Source organism: Sus scrofa, chromosome 5 (assembly GCF_000003025.6).
Source record: "Sus scrofa isolate TJ Tabasco breed Duroc chromosome 5, Sscrofa11.1, whole genome shotgun sequence".
Taxonomy (NCBI): domain Eukaryota; kingdom Metazoa; phylum Chordata; class Mammalia; order Artiodactyla; family Suidae; genus Sus; species Sus scrofa.
In genome coordinates this window covers 30,323,095-30,337,141 of record NC_010447.5, presented here as the reverse complement: position 1 = coordinate 30,337,141, position 14,047 = coordinate 30,323,095, and the positions used below count along the sequence as shown (strand labels likewise).

General features: G+C 43.4%; 1 protein-coding gene across 1 annotated transcript in view; it reads right to left on the bottom strand.

Annotated features, from left to right (window-relative positions):
- Positions 7,507 to 14,047, bottom strand: part of HMGA2 (high mobility group AT-hook 2) — a 141,115-nt gene continuing 134,574 nt past the window's right edge. Inside the window, exon 5 of the mRNA XM_005663957.3 lies at positions 7,507 to 7,662. Coding sequence (XP_005664014.1) covers positions 7,615 to 7,662 — 48 coding nt within the window. The 3' untranslated portion in view covers positions 7,507 to 7,614. The remainder of the gene's footprint in view (positions 7,663 to 14,047) is intronic.

Here is a 14,047-nt window from a genome sequence, read left to right as displayed (position 1 = left end):
ATCATGGACCGCAAAGATTGTCACTGTAATGGAGGCAATTTGCATTTTGCTGATTTTTCAGGGGCGATTCCTTTTAGTAACCAAATTCAGCAAGCTCACACACAATGCAAACCACAATGGGAGAGAAGAGTCTGTATCTGTATTAATGATTTCCATGCACGGAATGTACAACCAAAATGGAGTTTGAAAACCTTGATACCTTTTTGACCACGGTCTGCGGATATCTCAGTGTGCAAAGATTAAATAATGGTAGAAACTAGAGGAAAACATGCTGGCTTTAAGCGCATTCTGCAGCCAGAGGCCAGATAACAAAAACAACAGCCAGTCTTGTATAGCACCTTCCATGTGACAAGTGACTTTCAGCATTTCACATATATTGACATAGTTAATCCTCATGACAATGTTTTTGGTATATGCCATTATTATTCTATATAAAAATGAAAAAATTGATCCTGGAAATGTTGTGTGACTTGCTAGTTAGTGGCAGAGCTAGGATTCAAATCCAGGTGGTCCAGTTCCTGAGTCTACACCTTTTGCATCATAAGAGGCAACAGGACGTCTTGTCCTGTGTCCCTGGCCATCACTACCTTTGTGAGGGGGTCGAACTACCTGCATCTCTTGGAGTGATGCTGCTGCTTAAATGGCGACTCTTTTCCTTAGAGTCCTCTGTGACATGGCTGACACTCAAGTCAGGGACATGGCTTGGAAGGACACTGGAGCTTCTGAGATCTCAAGAACTTGGGAGAAAGTAGTAGCGCTGCTTTACAGGAATCTGCTCTCCTCCCACCTCTCTGGCTTCTCAGAGGAAGCAGACCACTAGGGCTAGATCTGCATCTACTATTTTCCTTCCCACGAGGAAGGAAGTTATCCCCTAGGTAGGTACCCCTACACACACACTTCCCAACCAGGTTCTGGCATTGAAGCATCTTCAAATGTTGTTCCAGGAACATATGCTTAATCTAGGATCAGGGCGGCCACAAAACAGGTGGAATCTGGACATGAAGGAATAGCTAATCAGATGAGAGAAGATGCAACTAACAGATCACATGGGGTTGGCTGAAGTACAGGGGGAAGATCAGTATCCAGGGAGGTTGGCAGGAGTAAGGCAGGGACTACCCCTGGAGGAATGGGGTGGAGGCGGTTATTAAGATTGGGAGTCAGGCCTGAGGCGGAAGACAAGAGCCCAACTCTTGTAAACTGGAAGCAAAGTGGAGTTCTGCTCATTGACAAGGGGTGTTTTCCCATAGGCTCTTCCTGGGATTTGGTGTGAGAGTAGGATGGAACAGGGCTGGCGTAGCATGGACAGAGCCCTGAATGCAGAGGATGAGGAGGGAGGAGCGGAGAGCCAGGCAGAGGGTCATCCGGCAGCCATATCCCACCTCCCCAAGGAAGAGAGCAGATTGCCAGGTTTACAGATGGCTTAACTCAGACTCCAGGGGCAGACTTCCATCATTGCCTTTTTTTTTTTTTTTTTCTCTATTTATTTTTTTTTTATTACTCAAATGAATTTATCACATCTGTAGTTGTATAATGATCATCACAATCCAATTTCACAGGATTTCCATCCCACAACCCAAGTACATCCCCCCAACCCCCAAAATGTTTCCTCCGGAGACCATAAGTTTTTCAATGTCTGTGAGTCAGCATCTGTTCTGCAATGAAGTTCAGCCTGTCCTTTTTTCAGATTCCACATGTCAGTGAAAGCATTTGATGTTGGTGTCTCATTGCATGGCTGACTTGACTTAGCATGATAATTTCTAGGTCCATCCATGTTGCTAAAAATGCTGGTATTTTGTTCCTTTTAATGGCTGAGTAATACTCCATTGGTGTATTCCACCATTGTCTTTTGACTCTGGTCCTCATCTATCTGCATTCCATAATTCACAAGTAATTTTGATTTTTTTTCAACTTCTCTTCCCCTTTCAGGACAGATTTCTTAGATCTGAAGAGTGATTGTTCCAGGATGGCCTTGCCTAACTTTTAGAATTACTCTTATTCAATAAACAGTCATCTTATGTAAATAAAGCTTGATAAGAAGTACATCCATCCTGCCCTCATCCCCTCTCTTGGGCTTCTGCTTGTTTCCCTTTTCTGAAGTTCCATTCACTAATCTACAGTCTTGGTTTGCAACATGTCCCACTGACGGGAATGTCATTCCTTCTGGTACTGCCCAGACACCTACACCACTTAAAATTCCTGAATTCACCAGAGTTGAGCACCCCCAGCCCTGTTAGAATGTCCCCACCCCCACCCTTACAAAGGCTACCTTGGCTGGGACTCACTGTCCCTGCAGCTCCAGGATCCCTCTCTGAGTCCTTTTGTGAGGGGACCTGCAGTTTGTCTCTGGTATTGGCAGAGAGTTCATGGTGCCTCCGGCCACTTTTGGGGGCACCCAGTAAGGTTCTATTTTCACAGCTCTCCCTTGAGTCCAGCTCCCTCATGAGAAGTCTTGGCTCTCGGGAGGCAAGGATGAAGTCTGATTGACCTTTACTGCCCCAAATGACATCCAGTACATATTAGAGGCTCCTCTCACATTTGAATGCATTGGCTGATTTTTGGGGGACACCTCCTTGAACATAGGTCCAAACTTAAGAGATTTCTTCACATGAGAACTTTCACAAGTGTACTACTTGTGTGCAACCAATACTTTAACTTTTCTAAAAAGACAAGAAAACCTAATTCAGAGATCATTTAGTGAACATCAGCTCTAAAATATGGTAAAAATTTAACCCTATTTATTTACTTATCCTATGCTGGATATACTATGTCCTTTCTTATTCAAGCCAAAGATTCTCTGGGGTTTGTTTATTTTCATTTTCAAGAAGTAATTTCTTATGTGCTTTCTATATTAATAATAATGAAGAGACTTACTATGGGTTATTTTAAATACATTTGGGCTGTCTATTATTAGGCTGAACTAATGAGCCATCTCAGAGGAGATGGCTATTCCTCCCCTGAATTCGTCCAACTTGTTGCCTGAACAATTTACTTGGTTCTTTTTTTGTCTTTTTGTCCTTTTTTTTAGGGTTGTACCTGCGGCATATGGAGGTTCCCAGGCTAGAGGTGGAATTGGAGCTGTAGCCGCCAGCCTACACCACAGCCACAGCAATGCCAGATCCATGCTGTGTCTGTGACCTACACCACAGCTCATGGCAACACTGGATCCTTAACCCACCGATCGAGGCCAGGGATCGAACCCGTGTCCTCATGGATACTAGTCGGGTTCCTTAACCACTGAGCCATAAGGGGAACTCCTACTTGGTTCTTTTTGCATGCTGCCTGTATTTCTGCACCTGCATCATTCCCCCCCACCCCCCAGGAGATGATATTTTGAAAGGCCTCTTGTTCTGGGATTTAAGCACAAAGTGGACACCTACAAAATATAGGCTGTGAAAATAAACGAAACAATGAAGTAGTAAATTTGACAATAAATTTCCTGACAGGATGTTTCTTAAAACAAGCAAGTTCTTCCTAAGAAGCTAACCAAAGAGAGTTTTAGTGACAATGGTGGCAGCACAACCCAGAGGATTTAGCTTTTAAAAATCCGGGATTTATTCATAATCAGCAACAGAGGTGTAAAGATGATCTTGAACGTGGTGGAATAATTCTGACTCTGCTAATGGGTTTTATAGAATGAAAAGTTTCCTATTCAGTAGACACTTTGTAGCTTTCATTCCTTATTCTTTTCACCACACTGTTGGACCTCTACAGATGTTAATTCAAAGATAACTGATATAGCTGTTACTCCCCTTACAAACATTACAGGTGTGGGCCTTCAGTGGAAGCTCTCTGGTTTTAAACTATAGCCTATTCCTCCTTTACATATCATTTAAGGTCGTCATTGTAGAGTTAAATGCCAGACTGTGAAAAAGGGAACTTAGGACAGTTGACCTAAGTACAATATAGGAAGTTCCTGTCGTGGCTCAGCGGTAACGAGCCCAACTAGTATCCATGAGGATGCGGGTTCAATCCCCAGCCTTGCTCAGTGGGTTAAGGATCTGGCATTGCCGTGAACTGTGTGTAGGTTGCAGATGTGGTTCGGATCTGGCGTTGCTGTGGCTGTGGTGTAGGCCTGCTGCTGTAGCTCCAGTTCCACCCCTTACCCTGGGAACTTCCATATGCCTCGGATGCAGCCCTAAAAAGAAAAAAAAAAAAAAAAAAGAAGAAGAAGTATAAAACATCATGTTGCAACAGAAGAAAGGGTGGGGGAAAAAACTGTAATTGCAATGTATACATGTAAGGATAACCTGACCCCCTTGCTGTACAGTGGGAAAATAAAAAAAAAAAAAAAAAAAAAAAAAGAAGTATAAAACAGTATTCCCTCTGTATCTGCAGGGTATCAGCTCCAGGACCCTCCTGCCAATACTAAAATCCGAGGATGCTCAAGTCCCTTATATGAAATGACGTAATATATTCAGCTCTTGGGAATCCGTGGTTGGTTGAATCTGTGGATTTGGAACCCGCAGAGGACGGACTGGACTTTAAAACTTTATGGCAGTGTGTGTAGAGGTGTGGGTGCATGATCTGCAGAGAGGAGGCAACAAAATGACTTGTGAATGTCTCTCTCCTTGACCTGTTTTGACCAAACTTTATTACTCATTTAATGGAGTCATGACAAAGAGTAGGAATCAAAACACATGGGGATCACAGAGGCTGTTATGTTTATTGTGCAGAACAGACAGTGATAATCCACTAGAGGAATATTTTCAACAAGCAAGCGATTCAAAGTACAATCATAGACAGCACCTCTACATGAAGAACAAAGTTAGAAGACACGCAAAGAAACAGGGAGAAAGTCAACTGCAGTTCGACGTCTTGATACTTTTCTCCTGCAAACACACCTCACTTGCAGAAATGGTAGAAAAGTTAAATGTCCAGTCTTACTTAGCCCGAGACCAACAACAGCAAAGAACAGTCCTATAAAATTTATCTCCCACAAAAATAAACTATATATATAAAAATTTTATGATGTTCTTACTGTTCCATTGGCCACAAGCTTTTTTTTTTTTCAGTATGAAAAATGAGGTATACTGGGGCTTAAGAGGTAGTAGTGTGTTTTGATTGTTCAACGTATAGAAAATAAAAGAGTAACTTCATCAGAGATGGAAATCACTGGGTGCTCTGAGTTTGGCCAACCCGAGCAACCGTTGCAGTTTTATGAGCTGGCCAACGAGGTTTCAAAAGGCCCACCCCAAGACATGGAATGGGGCTTTTATTTTTATGAGCCACTGTTTCTTTGCTTATTTAATACACAGTTAAGAGTAATGTTGAGTTTTCATTCTCTCCATAGCTCCTTTGGTGATTCACATCAGTGATCAATCTGCCGGTCTCAGAGAGGTATGTGGCCTTTGAAACTACCTCCCTGAAGCGGCTGGAAAGAGAGATGGTTTTAAGTTTCATTTGGCATCAGTACTAAAAGCCAGACTGACACAAGCCGTCATGAGAAGCTACCTCTTGGCCCAGTTGATAATACCATGTTAAAAAGTCAGCACACTCACTAGAAGAGAAAGGAATAAAAACTCTACATAAGAAGCCTTAAAATAAATCTGGTTGAGACATAGTACAAAAATCACATTTGTGTAAAATACATGAAAATATTTGTCAAGCATTTTCTCATAGTCAACTAATCTTCAAAACACATATTTTGATTGCATCATGCAAAAGCTGAGCTTGCTGCATCTCACCTACAAAGCTTCAAGTTTCTTTGAAGGTTGGCTTTATTTGATTTCTTTGCAAAAAGTATGTAAAAACGTGTTCCTTTCTATCAAAAGCCTTTTACAAAAATAGTTTTGATGAAGGTTAGCTGCAGTCTGAACTATTTCAAACATTGACAAAAATGAATGCTGCAAGTAACAAGTTCATTCCTTTTGAAGTCTGGAGGTAGGTCTTTGCAAGTCAATTAGTCCATTTCCTTAAACCATTCATGTGAGGTACAAACTTGGAGGGTAATATTTAAACATTACCGTCAAATTTTGTGTGATGTGTAGTGTGATGGAGGAAAATTATCCTTAAGAACCTAGGAGCGACTTGGTTAAAAAAAAAAAAAATTCAAGTTAATGGAGAAAATCTAGCAGAGAAGCTGAAACAAGTATTTGTAAAATTTTAATTAAAAAAAATCATAGAAAAAAAATACATAGCCATGCTGAAACACAGTAAGGAGACTGCTTCTTTAACTGTAACTAAGTGTACAAAAAGAACCGTAGATGATGAGTTATCACCTACCCGTTAGGGTTTTTTCTTGCATTGCTTGGGTATAGCAGCATGTAATAAGTACTAAACTGTAAATTCATTGTAACATTCAGAGGTAGTATTGAGCAGTGGGGATGTATTGCATCTCTGGCTAAAAGTGCAGTTTGAATGAAGAGATGGTGCCCTGAAGTCAAAGTAAAGCACCTCAGCCAACCATCCTATGTCAAAACGTATTACCTGAAGTAACACATAAGCTTCATTTGAGGTAAGTGGTATTTAGGTCTTTCACGGAAACTGATACACAATGGAGAGAGAGAGAGACAGAGAGAGAGAAAGAGAGAGAGAGAGACAGAGAGAGCCTGCTTTTTTGTCATTGTTGTTGTTGTTCTTGAAATTGTAGTATAACAACAGCAAAAGAAATTTAGATTTCGCTCCTCCCACCTCATAATCCAGGTAAATTCATCAATGCATTATTCTGTGGTACCTTTTCATTACATCACAAAGAGGATACGTTTACTTGTCTAGGTTCCTTAAAATGCTTGGAGGCTGACAAGTGTGATTTATTGCTAAAAGGCATGTGGCTCTGTAGGAAGTAGATTTTACCCAGATGAGTGTTCCTGAAGAAAAAAAAAAAAAAAAAAAAAAAAAAAACAACCCGAGGGCTGTGAGTAAATTTATTACTCCTGCTGATATGTGTGGCATCCATAAATAAAGGAGTTGGCAATCTGAGTTTGCTTACTTCCCTTTTTGAAAAGTGAACATCACCTTTTCTGGTTTGTTAGCTGGATGAAAGGATACATCAGCATTTCGTCTCACTTAGAAATAAAGGTAAAAATAAAAACATCATCAAGTAAGTGTCTACAAGGTTATATGAGAAAGAGAGTAGTATCTAGTCCTATCTTTGGTGTTCTACACAGAAGCTTCACTACTGTGAGCGGGCTGGGTGGTGTCTGAGGCGGGCGGCGTTTTCCCACCGCGCGCCTTGCCGAGAGGAATGCCCGATGTCACACTTTTGCGGGTGACATGTTTCTGGTCTGGATGCAGTGCAGTGATTGACTAAACCCGATTCGGAGTCTTTCTCACCCACCCACTCCTGCTTATCAGATCCACAAACTATTAGTAGGTTAAGGGAAAAGAAAACAGTAATTAAAAGTTGCATTGTTAAACTGTGTCCCCTGTGTTTACAGCAGTTTTTCACTAAACCTGGGACTGTGAAGGGATTACAAAGAAGGTGATTAATATAGTCCTTTTCAAGGTTATGTGACTTCTCCCCCCCCACCCCCGCCCCTCCCCCACCCCGCTCCCCCACCCCCCAGATGAAAGTGGAAAGACCATGGCGATAGAGAGTAAAAGTGGTCACTGCAGTGTCTTCTCCCTTCAAAAGATTCAACTGCTGCTGAGGTAGAAATTGAATGTTGGCGCCCCCTAATCCTCTTCCGCAGACTCCTGTGAGGATGTCTCTTCAGTCTCCTCCTGGAACACACAAAGAGCACAACGTTAGAGCTTACATTGTGTGGCCTCTTCTGACAAATGGTTCAGAGGTGACCTGTTGCCACAGCACATCACGCGGGCTTCAAAAGAGGATGCGGGTGAGTGGCAAGCCCCAAGTTCCCAGGGCTTCTTAAACCGTCATTGAGGACTCAAGGTGTTGTTTTTTCCCAGCGCAGTCATTAGCCTCTGTTGACTTAAGGCTTGACATCATGGCGGCTGGTCAGCAAATTCAATTGTCTGCCGTCCAGGGAATGTCAGGCCCTTGTGAGCTTACTCCCCAGTGAGAGGGAAAAAGAAAGGGATACATTTTTCCCGACAGCATGCCAGTCATCAGTTTTAGAAACTGGCAAGTCAAGTGAAGGGGAGGGGGGTCTATTCTTAAGGCACAAAGAAAACGCAGATATTGGCCTAAATCATAGCTGACACTGGTAGGGTGCTTGCTCGATGCTTTTAGGGACTGGCTGTCATGAGCCCCATTTTACAGGTGAGAACATCAAGGCACCACAGGTCATAGACCCAAAGCTGCGGGGCAAGGAGAGCCAGGCTTTGGGCAGGGTCAGAAGGGCGCTGGAACCCCCCGCGTGACCAGGACGCCACCAGCACCTTGCAGGGGCAGCATGCGGGCAGAAGCGAGCCTGAGAAAGGGCTGCAAGAGCTGACTACTCACTTCCTTTCCAAATGGATTTCCTCCTTCTTGTATTTATTAAAGCGCAGTTTAAGACAATAACCAAAGTTTGGCATTAACTGCTCAATCTCAATACTAAATCCACATCGACCAAACATTTAATGGTGGGCTAGCCAAGCAGAGAAAATCTAATATATATGTTTTTGCAGGGCCTCCTCTTCCTATAAATCTAATTCCTCCCTCTCTTTTCCTCTTTCTGATTCCTTATGGCTCTGGAATTTGTTGGAGTTTCTGCAAGCCGGCTTGAACTGCAAAGTTCTCTTTCCTTTTGCTTATTTAACAAATGTGCAGTACCTTTCAGGACATGGGTGGTAAAGCGGAGACAATAAACATTTCTGATAAAAGCGTCCTTAGTGAGAGGATGATTTTTATCAAATGCTGTACATCGTCTCATACGACGGCATGTGAAAAAGATCTGGGAGAAGAGTAAACATTTACTCCTGCAGCAAACTTTAAGAATGGCCAGCTTAAAACAGCTTATAACAGTCTTCATACTTTAATAGATTTGATTTTCCACATGGCTTCATTTTGTCTGGGTGGCTAACTGACACAATTTATACTCTCTTCCTTTCCCAGGTCACTACAGTACACCATTCAGTAACGCATGCCTTAAAGCTTGTCTGCATTATATGACCAAACTTCCATTCATTAGTGTTTGAAACACTTCAGCTGTGAAGGAACTCCTAAATGCTACCATGTGTGACGCTTTTGCGTAAAAGCAGCAAACGTGAGGAAAAAAGCCCATATGAACAGGCACTCGCACGTTCACATGTTCACATGCATGCGAGCGTGAGCGTGCGCGCGTGCGCGCACACACACACACACAATCCTGGGCTTTAATCACAGGCCACTGCTTACTGCAAACCCTCTGCAACAGGTTTCAAACTCTTTTCCCCCCTAAGACTGAGGCAGCTGTAAATCCTGGGAATAAACACACATACAAATGAATGGATTACAGCTTAAAAAATATATCCGCCGCAGCATCAAGTCATGAGATTTCACACCGGTTTTGTTTAGTCTGCTTTGGGTTATGTGGGAAATGTGGAACGTTTGAAGCTACCTCCCCTCTGCTCCCAACCCCCGAGCTGCGGGCTTCATAGGTTTATACCTCTTGATCGGCAACAGGCCATGACCCTGAGATTCTCTATGGAAGACTGACCACAAAGGAGAAGGTGGCAGGATCAAAGCCACCGAGGATGAGAGAGAGAGACAAGCCAAGGTTCAGCTGCCCTGTGACCTGGCCTTTTCCCTTAATGTTTAAATTTCAGAAAGTCACTATACCGTTTGGCAGATACGCTCTTCATCCATCCCCAAATGACTCCCTTCTCATGGTGACACGAGGTGTGGACTTAGGTGACTATCCCAAAACAGACCACAGTGCAAATGCTGGCAGATACATTTGCTTCTTTCTTCTCTTGGTTAACCAATTTATAGAATGCAGTCAAGTTGGAACACCCCCCACCCCCACCCCCGACTGAGCTGTCATTATTCCATTTCTGCTTGATTTTTCTAGACTACCTGGAAACCAAGGTGCTTCCAAATCCAGAAGGAGAGCACATTATCGGGCCATGAACTTATAAAGACCTTGTAGTAGATGGAATGTGATCAGCTTTTTATCTTTATTTTTTTATGGCCCCACCCAAGGCATATGGAAATTCCTGGGCCAGGGATTGAATCTGAACTGCAGTTGTGACCCACACCACAGCTGCAACAATTTAACCCACTGCGCAGGGCAGGAGATCAAACCCATGCTGCTGCAGTGACTGGAGCTACCATAGTTGGATTCTTAACCCACTGAACTCGTGTGTGTGTGTGTGTGTGTGTGTGTGTGTGACTAACTTTTTAAAACTTTCCCAGCAACTTTGCTTGACTGGAGCTCTTGGAGCTCCTGATATGTAAGTGGCTTCTTCAATTCCCTTAGACACAACTCAGCTAAAAATCACGGTGTCCCCATCTTCATCCTGTTTCCTTTACTTCATGGTTCTTAACACAACACGGAGGTGTCTTTCCCCTGACCTTGCAATGCTTCTCCTTAGTAACTGTCAGTTAGTAAGGGGTACAAGATTAGGATGTCAGAGGGTGGAAGCCTCACTCTGTCCAACTTTTGGAGGCCATGTGGCTCTCACGTGCTCAGAATGATCGTTTCCTCAAATGTCTGGTTCATGGAGAGCTCTCTCTTCTTGGCATAGCCCTCACTGGCCACCCTCCAGAGGACGGCACTGCTGCTAACTGGGTGATACTGACGGGCCCGTGACACCTCTCACCTCTGCCAACCCCACTTCTCACCCTTCCGGTGACTTGGCCTTTTGCTACCCGTGTGGCTGCCGCGACAAAAGAGCGCGTGTAACTAAGAGAAGAAAAATTCTCTTCATATTCTTGTGTTCCACCATTCATTTACTGGATTGGGGTAGGTAATTTAACAAGAGATGGCAAGAGAAGGCTGGGAGAGAAGAATTTGGCTTTCCCTCCCAGGAGCCAATTGGGTCATGGATGCACGAAGATGGAATTGGAAAATCCACGTTCAGCTGCCCTAAGTGTCACGGTTGACCAGACTTCACACAGAGCCCTTCTGTGGTGCAAAGAGTGGACAGGAACTGGTGATGGAGGAAATGAGCAGCTGGTTCTGATGTCCCCCAGGAAGCTTATTTCCACAGCAAAGTAGTTGGTAGGGACTCCTGAAAGTCAATCCTCTTTAGCAACTTAGAGGACACTGGCATTTACTGTAGTCAATAGCTTGCAACTTGGGATATTTATTTAAATTGCTTCATGTTTGCAACATATGGCCAAAGGATCTTTGAGCTTGGGTAGCTCCCCAAGAGCGGCTTTGAGGAAATAAGGGGGTTGAAAACTGCAGCCAAGCATTCTACACATCTCATTAGGGGCTGGTTGACGAGGTGGGCAGGCCAAGCAGTGGCAGTCTGCTCAAGGAGGCGTATGGTTGGGGATGGGCTTCAGGAATGTAGGATAAAAGGACTTTTCAAAGTGAAAGTGCAGTGACATTTTTATGAGCACCAGCCACTAAAGCCTCTAAACACTGAACAGCCCCCAGCCATTCACTCAGTTGCCTTACAAAGACAACGGAGGCCGCGCCACACTGGGGCAAAACACGCCATTTTTTTGGCAGAAAACTGAAGCGAGGGAAAAGAAAGTGGGCAGAGTTGGAGAACTCTATTTTTATTATGACTATTGGAAAATTGCACTCATTTTCCCTTAGTTTTTCTTTTGCCCCCACCCTACCCCCAGAATGTAATAAGTATAACTCTTTCATTGCTTTCATTACACTTGGGGAAAAGCCCTACTAAAACCTAGAAATGTGGTTTGCACACATCCCCATTCTTTTAATTTGGTGCAGCACAATGCATGTGGCTGTACCATTGGGTACACTTCTGCTAGCTGATTCAAAAGGAGGAAGACGACATGCCAGTATCCACCCGGATCCCCTAATGCTAGATGGAAATTTTTAATGTCTTAGGAGTTTAATTATAATCTTACCACACAGGCACGATTGAGGCTGTGTGCTGGAGGAAAGTTCAGTATTTAATGCAAAAGCTGAAGCTCTGGGTTTAATTTTCAGATGCAGACTAAACAGCAGGTCTGCAATGGAAGGGAGGCCAGCGAATTCTAAATGGAACCTAGAAGTGAAAATACTCTCTCTGCGAACTTGAGGAGCGCTGTCACCATAATGGCCCTCTTTGTATGGAGTAAAGGGATGCAAAGTCACAACAGTCCATGTTGGCTCTAATACATGCTTATTTTTTCCCCCCTTGGTTGCAAAGAATCCTGCAGCTCATTTTATTGAACTTGCTTTTTTTAAGGCTGCACCCGTGGCATATGGAAGTTCCCAGGCTAGGGGTCGAACTGGAGCTACAGCTAGCCTACGCCACAGCCACAGCAACGCGGGATCTGAGCCACGTTTGCAACCTACACCACAGCTCATGGCAACGCAGGATCCTTAACCTGCTGAGCAAGGCCAGGGATTGAACTTAAGTTCTCGTGGATACTAGTTAGGTTCGTTGTCACTGAGCTATGACAGGAACTCCTCATTTTATTTTTATTTTATTTATTTTATTTTATTTTCCTTTTTGTGTTTTTGCCTTTTCTAGGGCCACTCACATGGCATATGGAGGTTCCCAGGCTAGGGGTCTAATCAGAGCTGTAGCCACCAGCCTACGCCACAGCCATAGCAACTCGGGATCCGAGCCTCATCTTTGACCTACACCATATCTCACAGCAATGCTGGATCCTTAACCCACTGAGCAAAGCCAGGGATCGAACCTGCAACCTCATGGTTCCTAGTTGGATTCGTTAACCACTGCGCCACGACAGGAACTTCCTCATTTTATTTTTAATTTATTTTTTTTGGCCATGCCTGTGGCATGTGGAAGTTCCCAGGCCAGGGATCAAACCTGTGCCATAGTAGCGACCCCAGCCAAAGAAGTGACAACGCTGGATCTTTAACTGCTGGGCCACCAAGGGAACTCCCTCTGCAACTCTTTTATTATAAAATGCTGCAGGCTACAAAGATATCTGTAATTTAAGCTATCTTGCCAGTAAACCTATAAATAGCTGGTAATCCAGAAAGAGTAGTTATGGCTTAATGACATTCTTTTTGTCATCTTAGAATGTTCAATTCCTTAAAGACTTGGAATGACAAACTCAAGAGTTCTTCATCTTCGTATCTCGAGCCAGTCCCGCCAGAGCAGAAATAATGGGCTCTCCCCCTCAGCAGCAATGACCAAAAACCAAATTTTCAAGTTCCATCTGCAGCTCAGCGACCCGTAAGACCACAACGCTGTTTTTCTATTTCTCAGTCAGGTAATTTATAATGGATTGGGGCTTTTTATCTTAATGGAAAGCGATTATTTCCTCCAACTAGGAACACTTTATATCACATTAAAAAAAAGACATGTTCAGGAGTTCCTGCTGTGGCTCAATAGGTTAGAAACCTGACGAGGATCCATGAAGATGCAGGTTCTATCCTTGGCCTAGCCCAGTGGGTTAAGGATCCAGCATCGCTATGAGCTGGGGTGTAGGTCGGAAGACATGGCTTGGATCTTGCTTTGTGGCTGTGGTGTAAGCCGGCAGCTGCAGCTCCGATTTGACCCCTAGCCTGGGAACTTCCATATGCTGCAGGTGCAGTCCTAAAAAGCAAAATAAAATAAATGTTCAACATTACATATGCAATTTCTATGATCTGGCAAGTGCAAGGGATTCTGATGGAAATGTGAGGAGGGAAATACCTTTTTCAACAGGAGACTTTAGAAGTTGGGGTATTTATCCAGGATTTGTACCCGGTCTCTTTTTTTTAAATTTTAGTTTTATGTATATAAAAATACACAAGCATCTACCATGCATGAGTTACCATCAGCTTAATAAAGCCAGTTTTAAAGTCTTATTGGAGGATGTTTAAAGAAGGTTGACCTTAGATGGCACTGACCAGAGGGACCAACTCAGGCATTAATGGGTATGTGCCTTTCACCACCCACTGTATTAGACTGGTAATGATAATACTCATCTAGCTGCCCAGCAGGCTGTGAGAAAAAAGGCGACAACCAAACTTTGAAAAAAGAGTAAAAGTCCTATCAGACTACAGGGTGGAGCTATGATGATGAATTATAGTCCCTCCTTCTGTGTTTATTTCTTTACCTGTGATTCAATGATAGATTGTTGAGAAAGAAAGGA